Source organism: Python bivittatus, unplaced genomic scaffold (assembly GCF_059951505.1).
Source record: "Python bivittatus isolate LINGU-HERP-01145 unplaced genomic scaffold, Pbiv_v1 ctg000580_np1212, whole genome shotgun sequence".
NCBI lineage: Eukaryota > Metazoa > Chordata > Lepidosauria > Squamata > Pythonidae > Python > Python bivittatus.
Window position 1 is genome coordinate 9,681,247 of NW_028277087.1, and position 14,042 is coordinate 9,695,288.

General features: G+C 42.8%; 1 protein-coding gene across 7 annotated transcripts in view; it reads left to right on the forward strand.

Moving 5' to 3' along the window:
• The window catches only part of ANO8 (anoctamin 8), a 66,355-nt gene that overhangs the window by 26,044 nt on the left and 26,269 nt on the right, over nucleotides 1–14,042 (forward strand). For 6 of the 7 annotated variants that reach the window (XR_015797642.1, XR_015797643.1, XM_025170890.2 and 3 more), the window contains exons 5-8: nucleotides 996–1,092; nucleotides 3,876–3,992; nucleotides 9,003–9,130; nucleotides 13,705–13,866. Coding sequence is in view for 5 of the 7 variants with exons in the window: in XM_025170890.2 (XP_025026658.1) it covers nucleotides 996–1,092; nucleotides 3,876–3,992; nucleotides 9,003–9,130; nucleotides 13,705–13,866 (504 nt within the window). In the remaining 2 variants the exon portion in view is untranslated. The remainder of the gene's footprint in view (nucleotides 1–995; nucleotides 1,093–3,875; nucleotides 3,993–9,002; nucleotides 9,131–13,704; nucleotides 13,867–14,042) is intronic. The other variant, XM_088149547.1, reaches the window with a different exon arrangement.

Genomic DNA, 14,042 nt, shown 5'->3' on the forward strand with positions numbered 1-14,042 from the left:
CTACTATACACGGAGGCTGCATAGAGTCCTTGTGGCTAATGGCCCTCCGTTTCTCTTTCCACAATGATCTCAGTTAAGACCCAGGGCTATGCACTCATGCATGTCCCCAAAGCTTTGGACGAGGCATCCAAAGTCCCTACGAACATTGCCCACAAATTGTAATGTTTACTGAAGGCACAGAGGGATGATCATATTGACAAGATTGCATTCATTTAATTTGAAATTCAATAGAATTCAGCAGAAATGAAATCAAATGTCATTCAAGGCCAAGGATGCCTCATGGCTAGGTTGGTCATAATCCAGACCTCTAAATCTGGCAGCCTAATTAGCACAATATGTTGATTAGCCTAGTAGGCAAATTCACCCACTTTTGAATACAGAGAACACACCAACACACCCTTCTCTGGCTCTCCTTTCTTACCCCGTGTTCTTTCAGGCCTGGGCCCATTTTTGATTGCTTGGTCTCAGCAAGCTTTCTTCCTCCCTCTGGGATCCTCCAGGAGCATCCTCTCAGCCCCTCATTGCCAGGTGTTCCCGTTGTCATTTTGGGCTTCCCTTCCAATTCCTGATCTTTCCCATACAATGTACCGTGCCAAAAGTCAGGCAGAACTGAGGAGAAAAGGGTCAGTCTGGGTCACAGGGCACCCCTATCCATGCCCCCAATAGTTGCACTTGGCTGCTCCCAGCTAATAGCTTCGTCACATCTTTTGAGGGAAGTTCTGCAGATCAGTTCTGCACTGCACAAAGGAATATTTCCTGCACGGACAGCTTTGTTGACTGGAGTTATTTCCTCAGTCCTGGAACAGTCTGTCCTCTGTATTTGCTTTGGGTGGAGTTGTGTGTCCCAGTTCACAGCTGGCTGGAACATTGCGGTCCAGTCGAAGAGAATTAATGGCCTCCAAGAGAGCCGTAGGTGCACCATCCAGTCATGGACATGGCCTTGCGTGAGAGGCTGGTGACCCACACCGTTCACAGCTTTTCCATCCTGCTTTCAGGAACGCCAAAACATCATCAGGTATTGGCTGGAGAACCTGCGGGCCAAGCAGGGCGAAGTGCTGCACAACGTTCACTTCCTGGAAGGGCAGCCAATCAGTGAGTGGGGACTGGGCCAGGAGGTGGAACGTACCGAGTGCCATGCATGTGCTGGCTAAAACCAGAACTGGTTTCTTGCACAGGTTTCTGTGTTATGCTGAATCTTCTCTGTTCCGTGTCTTTTGCATTTGCTCCGCGCTAGCAAATTCTGAGTATTTATTTATGATTCAAATTTATATAGCTGCCTGTCTTACAAACCATTAGAACCAATATGAAAACAACAAAAAAGAACAATACAACAATTTAAAAACAAGGAAAAAATATAAAGGCATATAAAAACCATCCTAAAATACATAAAACTCACAGCCCGTAATTGCATTCATCAAAACAATTAGTACAGCCACTGCACCAGCTCTACCACACACCCAGGTCCCCGTACCTGTTGGCAAATCCATGTCTTCAGGGCCTTGCAAGAAGCCAGCAGAGGATATAGGGGATGCATTAAATTGAAATAATAATTAATTCCGTAAATCCAGGCATGCTCATGTCCATTAATTTGGATTGTCTTATCTGTGATCTATTTTAACAGAAGAGTGGTTGATTGGGGTCAGCAGCTAGAATACTTGGGCCAAACCTGGCCCTTTGAAGGGACAGTCTCAGATCCTCACTTGTCAACCTTGAAATAAAACTGCTGTGATTGGGATTGTAGCTGAACATATTGGCTGGGATGGGCACCACTGCCACTTCTTTCTTCCTTCTTAAGGGGCACCTTGCAAATTGAATCTTAGAGTAAGACAGTTTTTAAAAGGAACATTTAATATTCGCTTCCCAAATTAGATGCTTTTGTTCCTTCCCTTCCCTGCCCCAATTCCCATGTTCAAGCCATCTCTGAAATTGATCATGCTGAAAAGAATTTTAATCAAGTGAAAATTTAATTAGGGCAAAGTATAGAATTGCAAATGTAAGAGAATGAAGAAAGTTAACATAAGAACATTTGTCTTCACCTTCCTTCACCCCTGGACAGCTAAGGTGCCACTGAAATATTCAATAGAAATCAAATCATACAAATTTCCTTGAATTGTAGCTCCTTCATTTGGGGTAGGGTGGGGTGGAGGGGGGGCAGGCAGCTTAAAGCACCCTTGGCCAGTGAAGAAAGATGAGTGGTGCTGTCAACTTAGAGAAAGTTGTCTTTTAATGACTGGAAATTATGATTACAGTATTGTAATCATAAGAGGAAAAAAGCAGATAGCACCGAATAGAAGGAAAGTGAACAGGAATCGGTACCTAGTTCAAAAATGCAAATGGAATAAAAGTGAGGGACGAATGTGAGGAGGAATGATAAAGATGTGTTGCTTATTATAAGAGGCCTAAGCGTTAGGACCCACACACATTATTTTAGTCTGTCTTCATAGGCTGTCAGGAGTGTCAACGCGCATAAAAAAGAAGCAGAGTTCAAGTTCATCTTGATTTTTTTTTTTGCCATACTCTGCAGACACCCTGATCACTGTAATAATATATCCTAACTATATATTAGGATTGACTTGAAAGAAAGATGATGTTGAATTTAAAGCAGCCACCCTATAAAAGAGATTAAGCAGAAACAACTGCTTATCCTCTCGAAGTCCATGCAACCAATCCTAACCCTATCTTTTAGAAAATCCCTTAAAACTTATCACTTTCAGCCGGCCCTGGAGCAAAGCAATTTTATCATCCCCCACCGATTCTGGGATTTTATTCCTCGGTTCTTGGTGTTTCTTTCCCCAATCAGTACAGTAATATATCTATTGTTTTTTGCCGTTTGTCACCGTTTCCTGCTTGTTTTATTGTTCTAATAAGTTGCATGGTGCCTAGATTTGCTTGGACGATTGAGGCAGCTTATAAATTGAACAAGCAAACAAATAAAGGAACTTTTTGATAAAGATCGCCCCTTAATATGGTCTGTTTAGGGCCATAACGCATCATCTGTTTATTATTCTTTCTCATGTCTTCTTCTTTTTTTTTTTTTTTTTGCATTCTGAGGTCAGTTGTTCCTTTCTCACGTTGTGGTGTTGAAATTCAAGGACAAGCTCAAGTTGTATGGATTATCCACATCCACCAAGTGACCAAGCATGTTTGTGGGCCTGACTTAAACAGAGTTAGAAAATAAGAAGGGGGGGGTAACCTCTTTTTTGAAAGAGTTAACACCTGTAAGGGAGAAAAAAGGCCTAGGCAAGCCCTAGCAAGCCAGAAGCCTCTGGGGTCAGGAAGAGGTCCTGTAGTGAGAAATATCCTCACCTGTTTGACTTCCAGTAAATTATTGCCTTTTTATAAATTCAGGTAGTCCCCGGTTTAAGAACAAGTTCTGTTCCCAAGATCTGTCCTTAAGTTGAATTTGTATGTAAGCCAGAACACTATTATTGTATAATACTGTATAAGTAGTATTGTATAATGAACTCGAATCATTGTGTATTTAATTCGAATTTTGCTACAATAGGCTCCGTCCTTAACTATGGGTCATCCTTAAACTGGGCGTTCTTAACCCGGGGACTACCTGTAGACTGAAACAGAAACACCCGCAGCCCATCGTAGCTGCTTGAGATGGATACTCACGGCACATTCTCCAAATTCTGAATGGGCCATCCAGCTCAAAATGGTGGGCCTCCTTTTGCTCCAGAGTGCATTTTCAGATTCAGTACATTTGTGGCATATTGCTAGCACAGTGGCTATCTGCCCAGGGATGTGATCCACAATGGCAGTGCCAAGGAATGGGGCCCAAGTGGCTGCTGTTAGTGTGGAGAGCTGAGAAGAGATTTCTGGTCTTCTGCTCTGCTCTGTTCTTCTTCCTTCCTTCCTTCTTTTCACAGTCCCTGAGCTGTCTGCTCGTGGCATCCTCCAGCAAGTCTTCCCCATCCACGAGCAACGGATTCTAAACCGGCTGATGAAATCGTGGGTACAAGCCATTTGCGAAGCCCAGCCTTTGGGTATGGCCCCTTGACTCGGACAGGTCCCGGGGTAGAACAGTCATTTGAGTCCTACCGCCCCACTTTTGTTTTTTCTCACTGCATTCTAATCCCAAGCCTTAACATGGGACTCATTTTGCTTTATTGGAGTTGAAAAGTATTGCTCTTCTTTTTTTCCATTTCAAATCACAAATCGCATATGTGGGTCAGGGCGATTGCTTCCCCAGCAAAAAGGCCCTGGCTCTCCTATATAACCTGAACCCAACCTCTCAGTAGGTGTGATAAAGGAACTAAATTTATTTTATGCTGAGTCAGATCAGCATAAGTATTTTATGATGCAGAGTTGCACTTGGTCAGGATTACCAGATCTGCTATAATCCAGGCAAACACAAGATGGCAGTAAAGGGTTATTTTCTGGATCTCTTTGCCTCCATCTATTGGTTATCAAGATCTTGCAATTCAAATACAGTTGCCTATCAGTTGACAGCTAGAAGCCGCACATCATTTTCTATGTGTGTGGGGTTGCTTTGATACTAAATATGAAAAAGGATGCTTGGTGGAAGTGAAAGAGGCCATGTATGAGGAAAAAAAATGCCTGGAAGAGAATTATTGCTGCAAAAGAGGAGGAAGAGAGAAAGATGTATAGAAAGAAAAAAAATAGTTGGAAAAAAACATAGTCAAAGAGAGAAGGCTGGTTAAGATCAAAAGAGGCTGAGAAAATGCAGAGCAATTTCAGTGGAAATAAAAAGTTGTTTTGGAAGAGGGAGAATGATTTGAAGTTATACATAAATGGCAGCAAACTAGATGAATGTGTGCACCTTGGTAAAATATTTATGGAAGATGGGAAATGGATGGAGAAGCTTTAAGAGCAAATGCTGGCAGAAAGATTGTGGGTAGCAAGTAGTCTCTTGTGAGGCATTTTTGCCTTTGGGAGAAAGTAGTCAGAAGATCCCCCTTCATGGATCACTGCCTTGTCGTGGCGAAGGGGCTTGCGTAACTCAGTGAAGCCATGAGCTATACCGTGCAGGGCCACCCAAGACGGACAGGTCATGACAGAGAGTTCTGACAAAATGTGGTCCACTGGAGAAGGAAATGGCAACCCACTCCAGTATCCTTGCCAAGAAAACCCCATGGACAATGTTAAAAGGCTAAAAGATATGACGCCGGAAGATGAGCCCCTCAGGTCGGAAGGTGTCCAATATGCTACTGGGGAAGAGCGGAGGGCAATTCCAAGTAGCTCCAGAAAGAGTGAAGCGGCTGGGCCAAAGCCGAAAGGACGTTCAGCTGTGGATGTATCTGGAAGCGAAAAGAAGGTCCGATGCTGCAAAGAACAATATTGTATAGGTACCTGGAATGTAAGATCTATGAACCAAGGCAAGCTGGATGTGGTCAAGCATGAGATGACAAGACTGAACATCGACATCTTGGGAATCAGCGAACTGAAATGGACGGGAATGGGTGAATTTAATTCGGGTGACCATTATATCTACTACTGTGGGCAAGAAACCCTTAGAAGAAATGGAGTTGCAATCATAGTCAATAAGAGAGTCGGAAAGGCAGTAATGGGGTACAACCTCAAAAACGACAGAATGATCTCAGTGCGTATCCAAGGCAAACCATTCAATATCACAGTCATCCAAGTCTATGCCCCAACCACTGATGCTGAAGAAGCTGAGGTTGACCGCTTCTATGAAGACCTACAACATCTTCTAGAACTAGCACCAAAAAAAGATGTCCTTTTCATCATAGGGGATTGGAATGCTAAAGTAGGAAGTCAAGGAGTAATCGGAATAACAGGCAAGTTTGGCCTTGGAGTACAAAATGAAGCAGGGCAAAGGCTAATAGAGTTCTGTCAAGAGAACAAGCTAGTCATAGCAAACACTCTTTTCCAACAACACAAGAGACGACTCTACACATGGACATCACCAGATGGTCAATACCGAAACCAGATTGATTACATACTTTGCAGCCAAAGATGGAGAAGCTCTATACAGACAGCAAAAACAAGACCAGGAGCTGACTGTGGCTCAGATCATGAGCTTCTTACTGCAAAATTTAGGCTTAAATTGAAGAATGTAGGGAAAACCACTAGACCACTCAGGTATGACTTAGATCATATTCCTTGTGAGTACACAGTGAAGGTGATGAATAGATTTAGAGGATTAGATTTGGTAGACAGAGTGCCTGAAGAACTATGGACGGAGGTCCGTAACATTGTACAGGAGGCAGCAACTAAAACCATCCCAAAGAAAAAGAAATGCAAGAAAGCAAAATGGCTGTCTGATGAGGCTTTACAAATAGCTGTGGAAAGAAGGAATGCGAAAAGCAAGGGTGAAAGGGAAAGATATAAGCAACTGAATGCAGATTTCCAGAGAATAGCAAGGAGAGATAAGAAGGCCTTCTTAAATGAACAATGCAAAGAAATTGAGGAAAACAATAGAATGGGGAAGACTAGAGATCTCTTCAAGAAAATTGGAGATATGAAAGGAACGTTTAGTGCAAAGATGGGCATGATAAAGGACAAAAAAGGCAGGGAGCTAACAGAAGCAGAAGAGATTAAGAAGAGGTGGCAAGAATACACAGAAGAACTATACAAGAAAGATCTTAATGTCCCTGATGTCCACGCTGGTGTGATCGCTGACCTTGAGCCAGACATCCTAGAGAGTGAAGTCAAGTGGGCCTTAGGAAGCATTGCTAACAACAAAGCTAGTGGAGATGACAGTATTCCAGCTGAGTTATTTAAAATACTAAAAGACGATGGTGTTAAAGTGCTGCACTCAATATGCCAGCAAGTTTGGAAAACGCAACAGTGGCCACGGGATTGGAAAAGGTCAGTTTATGTTCCAATTCCAAAGAAGGGCAATGCCAAAGAATGCTCAAACTATCGCACAATTGCACTCATTTCACATGCTAGCAAGGTTATGCTCAAAATCCTACAAGCTAGGCTTCAGCAATACATGAACCAAGAACTACCGGATGTACAAGCTGGGTTTCGAAGAGGCAGAGGAACTAGAGATCAAATCGCCAACATTCGCTGGATCATGGAGAAAGCACGAGAGTTCCAGAAAAATATCTACTTCTGCTTCATTGACTATGCAAAAGCCTTTGATTGTGTGGATCACAACAAACTGTGGCAAATTCTTAAAGAGATGGGAGTACCAGACCACCTTACCTGTCTCCTGAGAAATCTGTATGCAGGCCAAGAAGCAACAGTTAGAACCAGTCACGGAACAACCGATTGGTTCAAAATAGGGAAAGGTGTACGACAAGGCTGTATACTGTCACCCTGCTTATTTAACCTATATGCAGAGTACATCATGAGAAATGCCAGGCTGGAAGAATCACAAGCCGGAATTAAGATTGCAGGGAGAATCATCAACAACCTCAGATATGCAGACGATACCACCCTAATGGCAGAAAGTGAAGAAGAACTAAAGAGCCTCTTGATGAGGGTGAAAGAGGAGAGTGCGAAAGCTGGTTTGAAACTCAACATTAAAAAAACTAAGATCATGGCATCTGGACCCATCAATTCCTGGCAAATAGAAGGGGTAGAAATGGAGGCAGTAACAGACTTCATTTATTTGGGCTCCAAGATCACCGCAGATGGAGACTGCAGCCATGAAATTAAAAGACGCTTGCTCCTTGGGAGGAAAGCTATGGCAAGCCTAGATAGCATATTAAAAAGCAGAGACGTCACCTTGCCGACAAAGATCCGCATAGTCAAAGCTATGGTTTTTCCAGTAGTAATGTATGGCTGTGAGAGCTGGACCATAAAGAAGGCGGAGCGCCGAAGAATTGATGCCTTTGAACTGTGGTGCTGGAGAAGACTCTTGAGAGTCCCCTGGACTGCTAGGAGGTCAAACCAGTCAATCTTAAAGGAAATCAACCCTGATTGCTCATTGGAAGGATCGATAATGAAGCTCAAGCTCAGATACTTTGGTCACCTAATGCGAAGAGAGGACTCTTTGGAAAAGACCCTGATGCTGGGAAAGATTGAAGGCAAAAGGAGAAGAGGACGGCAGAGGATGAGATGGTTAGATAGCATCACTGAAGCAATGAGCATGAAACTGAGCAAACTCAGGGAGGCAGTGAAGGACCGGAAGGCCTGGCGCAGTATGGTTCATGGGGTCACGGAGAGTCGGATACGACTTAACGACTAAACAACAAGTCAGAAGATCAGAGCAGGTGATAGCATCTCTCCGACCTTGGTTGACCCTGAAAAAAGCTAAGCTGGGTTGTATTTGGATGGAGGATGCTCTACAGACTAGATTGGGAACTCCAAAAATATTTCAGAAGAACATAATGGCAAATCACTTCAATATTGTTGCCAAGAAAATAACTTGGACATAGCCCTGTAGTTGTCAGAATCTAGCTGGGCTTTCAGGTAAGCTGTATCTTTTCCCTCCCAAGGACCTTCCTGGATAGAAGTACATTAGGAGCCATCACATTCTCACCGAGTCCACTTTAGTCATTGACAGAATAGAGAGAAAAACTTCTCTTCTAAAACCTAACTGGCTGAAATGTGTTGGAAACTAGAATGGCAGCCAGTGAAGCTGCTGTAATGTGGGAGTCACATCCTTCATATAAACGGTTGCAGTCAACAGCATGGTTACTGCATTCTGAACAGTCTTCAAAGACAACCCCATGTAGAGTGCATTGCAGTAGTCCAGACAGAATGTAAATAAGGTACTGTACTTCCGAATTTGCTTTCATGTTACCTGTCCAGAAAGAGTGTTTGGACAAAGTAGCCCCAGGGCATTAGAAACAGTCAGGAAAATGAACGGAGATAAGATTGTTGGGTTGACGGTCACTTGGATCTGGCATAGACTATCTGACACCTGAGGAAGAAGGCCATTCTTGTTCCTTGTTCCTTTGTCACAGTGGCAAAACACATATTAATGAAATGTAATTTTCTATTTGATTGAACTGAGAGATCTCTGTAGTAGCACAACTTCAGGAAAGAGTGATCTTGTCTATTCTTTCAAGTTCTATCCATATGTTCTCCTGAAACTGCTCCTCTTCTCCCACCAGATGAAATATGTGACTATTTTGGTGTGAAGATTGCCATGTACTTCGCATGGCTGGGCTTCTACACGTCAGCCATGGTTTACCCTGCTGTGTTTGGCTCCCTCCTCTACACCTTCACAGAGAATGATCAGGTGAGGGGTTGAAGTGCATAGCAGTGGCATGGTGGCATTCTGGACAAAGGGAACTTAGACACCAATATCCATTAGAAACCCCTAAATATCCTGCACATTTTGAACTAAAATGTAGAGTACAGAGAAATAGTCAATATTGTTACAGTACAAGCCAAATATCTTGCAAGCTAATTGTTATTATTGATGGAGATGTAGAGAAGGAAGGAAAGAAATAATGGAGTGAGAGAAAAGAGAGAGAGCGAAGATGAATATATACATATACCTACAAGAAATCTGATTCTCGGCTTGTTTAGACAGACGTAGAACAAATTCAGTGGCATCTGTTCCCAAGTAAGTACGCATAGAATTATAATTATATTCTCACCATTGATTGAGGAACTCTCTGTCCCAGAATTCAGGGACTGTTTTCATGTGTGAATGAAGAGCAGAAGGAAGGGGCAGAAATTTAACAGAAAAGGAGGGTTCTGAGCGCAAAGGAAGACTGGAGGTGTCAGCAGGGTGGAAAAGAAAGAAGAGGTAGAATTGTTTATGAGAACAAGAAAGCTATGGAAGACTGTTTTGGGTTTAAAAGTCACTAAGGCAGATTGTTTGGCATCCTCGAAGGGAGCAGATTATATGGCCGAGTTGGAAAAACAAAGGCCCTTGTTAAGAACTTAGGGGGAAAGAAGGGCAGAGAGAGAGAAAGCAAAAGAAAGGGCTGGTCTACAGAAGGGGTGGATGGATAGCTGTGGGCCACACACAACCCCTAAAACTTTTTTTGCAGCCCCTCTACCTTCAATATCCAATTCCCCTCCTTGGTCTTTGCTACCAATAATGTCCATGCAGATTAAGTTGGTGGTGGTGGGGAAACATGCTGTTTAAGCTCCATTGAGAGTTCTGGAGGCAGGGAGAATCGGAGAAGCTCCTTTTCACAGATTCGATGCTGCCTAAAATTGCCATATTCGCCTGCTAGTAATCACTGGGAAATAGGAGACTCAGCTGAAGATCCAAATGCAGGCAGACTCGTGGTGGGATGCGTGGAACGGGAATTCCTCTGTCTGTGTCTATTTTACCTCTATGCACATATAAGCCTGTCTATCCCTGCCACTTCGATGCACTCCCTAGATTCCCTGCAAAGGTTGCCAATTCCTATGGTAACAAAGAAGGAGCAGGAACACACAGTTTAAATTTGCAATGAGCCTCTGCCTCGAGGGTCACCTTATTTCCTGCTTCTTGATCATTTAATGCTTCAATTTCTTTCTTGCCAAGAAGCCCCTAATCTTGTTAGGCAAGGAATTGCGAAGAAGAAGCTGGAAGAGGATGAAGATACTAGTATCAGCATTTTCAGCATCTTCATCTTCTAAATATGAGGACCCATGTTGTACAAGGAGGGTGCAGGGATAGATAAAAGCAGAAGTTTTCTTTTCCTCTTTCTGAGTTAAGGAATCTCACCCCTCCAGGTGTTGCTGAGCTATAACTGCCATGTTCATCACCACTGGCCATGCTGGGTTTATATATGTTTCTTCAGAATGGTTTATAGATAGTCCTCGACTTACAACCATTCGTTTAACGACCATTCGAAGTTATAACGGCCCTGAAAAAAGTGACTTACAACCGTTGCAGCATTTCCTGCAGTCACGTGATCAAAATTCAGGCGTTTGGCAACCAGCATGTATTTATGATGGTTGCAGTGTCCTGAGGTCACTTGATCACCATTTGTGACCTTCTCAGGGAGCTTCTGAGAAGCAAAGTCAATGGGGGAAGCTAGATTCGCTTAACGACCATGACAAAAAAGGTTGTAAAATTGGATGCAACTCACTTAATGACCGCATCCTTTCACAACAAAGGTTCCAGTCCCAATTGTGGTCGTAAGTCAAGGACTACCTGTATTGCTGTTTTATTTTCATTCCTTTATTTGCTACTTTTCAGAGTTATCTTTGCCAGGGCAGCTCATAATTTTGTTTAAAAATCCTAATAGAACTCTGGTTATTGGGTGGTATAAAATTACAATAAATAAATGAAATCATAATGAAAAACACAAGGAAGATAAAACAGTCCTAAAAATAAAACTATTACAATAATTAAAGAGAAACTAGATGTTTGCCTTAAAAACAAGTCAGGAAACTCATGCATAACTCTCCAGGAACAGATTTCTGGAAAATTGGGACCTTATTGGAAAAGGCCCTATTGCCAATTCTCACTACCTCAAGAGGCTTTTGTTGAGGGACCATAGAATTGGGCCTCAGCATAGGCATCTGGTACAAACCATGATGATGTGAAAATGATGATACATGCCTTGTGATGTCATGATGAAAACATGATCATCTGTAGTTGCAGCATGATGTTGCGTGCAAGTTTGGAAGTCAGTGGCTTGGGCCATGATGTCACCACCCATGCCTTGTCCTCTCCTTCCACCCCACAGATGCCAGTGGGTCTCAGCAATTGATGGTAAAATTCTGGCAAGTTGAGATGGACGCAACTGATCCCTAAGTTGGCCTCATCTGTCTAGGGTTATAAAGGTTGAAACCATTTTTCTTTGGGCCTGGAACTAAATAGACTGTGGATGTAGATGTGTTGAAAAGGTGTAATATGATCAAAGCGCTGAGCTTTTGTGAGTCTTTTGCTGTCACATTCTGCCCAATGAAGCTTTTTGTACCACCTTCAAGGACAGCCACCCATGGTGTATTAAGCTTTTGACAGTCAATTACGAGATTTATTGAAAAGGAAGGGAATAAAAATACAAAAATCTCAGTAACTGGATTGCTGTTGCTTTAGAATCCAATTTATCTTTCAGCTTGTTACGGTGAAGACTTTTTCAGTTTTTTACTAGCGGCCTCTGTGGATACACAAGGAGGCTAATCAATCACCTGATAGCTGAGGAATGTACAAATGGTGCAGTTGTGACTCTCTCTGAGGCTCTAAACATACCATTACATGGTGTGTGTTACAGTAACATCAAGACCTGTGTCACTTAAGGCAAGATCTTCCTCCTCCAAATCAGATCATACTTGGCAAACCACCTGAAGCTAGGCAGAAATAGAACAGGGAATGCCTGAAATCAGTTAGAGCTTACTGGATCATATCAAAGGCCCACTCTGTAGTATTCTAACAGCGGACAGCCTTATTTCTCTACAAAGAAGACGACATAAGTGTCCTTTCCATTTCCCTTCAGGGTCTTGTATTCAGATTACCTACCTCTATTCACAGAAATTCTTCTTACTATCCTGGCTAATCGTTTGACATTTTCTCTATAATTTGTCAGTATTTTAAATGTAACCAAGGGACCCTAATTCAATCTGTGGCAGTTGATTCCATAAGTGTCAGCTTTACTAGGTAGACCAGACAGGAAACACCACCAGATGAGCTAATTTTACTTTATTGTAAAGCTACATTAAGAGAATGTTGCAAGTCTGAAAGTCCAATTATCCAGCCCCATCTCCTTTACAGCCCGAGAAATGAGGGAGGGTCCCTTCTGAGCCTCTTGCCCCACCCGCTATCCAGCTGTGGGCTATGCTTTCTCTTACTGACCATTCCCTCGGCAGCATCTCTTGGCCCTCTTTCCCACATACCATTACAATGTTAATTAGTTCTTGTATGTTTTACCTATCCATTCCCCATGGACACATACAAAGTCCATTGCCTTTAAATGATGATCAGACTTTAATGGAAGATGGATCTAACATTTATTAATCATAACAAACTAGATGAAAGCTATCTAAGGCTGAGGTTTTCATTCCCGCTGATGAGCTTCCGGGAAACATCTGTCTGGGCACTGTTAAGAACAGGATGCTAGATCAGATGGATGATTTGATCTCTTCAGAAGGGATCTTCTCTATCAGTGGCCACCAGGATCCATGGCTAACACTCAGCCCTCCAGCTTCAAAGGCAGTCTACCTTTACTAGGGTAAGCTCCTGTATTCTGATCCACCATGGTACTTCTGATCACCAACCAACCCTAAGGATTCTACCACTAAGGCAGTCCCTATTTTCTGGCTTCAGAGAGAAAAAAGGGTGTTTTGGGGGTTTTTGTTTAATAGTTACTAGGTGTGAGTACGACTAACAACAAAAGGAATCTCTTTGTGCAGAGGAAGTCTTCCTGAGATGTTAAAATCCAAGGGGTGTGCAAAATGTCCCCATTTTGAAATGTTTCAAGTGCAGCATCCTGATTTGAGTGGAATAGGCTGTCTGGAACATTTTGAAAAGATTTCAAGTTCAAAAATAAAGATGTTGCAAGCTTGAAACACTTGCATTTGCAGTCAGAACAGTTCCATGCTCCAATCAGCACAGTTCACACTTGAAATGGGACATGTCTGAAATTTTGTGCTAGAAATGTTTTGGAGTGAAATGTTTTGCAGATTACTGCTCAGGTGTAGAGGGGAGGGCTGTTCCCTTAATGTCTTACTAGATGTATCTGGCTGGCCATTGTGAGAAAATGAATTTTGAGTGGAATTACAGAACAAGATGATTGGTTTTGGGGTTGATTTTTCTGATTGATGGGTAGCTGTGAAAGGCAACCCTACTTAGAAGCTGATAAAACAGTGGAGTTTCCAGCCCTTCTTTGCTCTTCATTAATCACTCTTTCCCCTCCTAATTAGACCAGCCGGGACATCTGCTGTGTTATATTTGCTATCTTCAATGTTATCTGGTCCACGCTGTTCCTGGAGGAGTGGAAACGCCGGGGAGCTGAATTTGCATACAAGTGGGGAACTTTGGACACACCAGCAGAATCCATTGAAGAGCCTCGGCCACAGTTCCGGGTCAGTGGTGTCTGATCTAGCTCAGAAAAATGGTGTTAGGCTGGGGTGGCATTTGTGTCTTAGACTCAGGCTGAACTTTGACCTGTGATGGAAACTCCACAACTGGTAGCCCTTACAGTATGTCAAACCTGGCTTATCCACAAGTGAACTTTGGCTCATTAGTCACCAACAGCAAA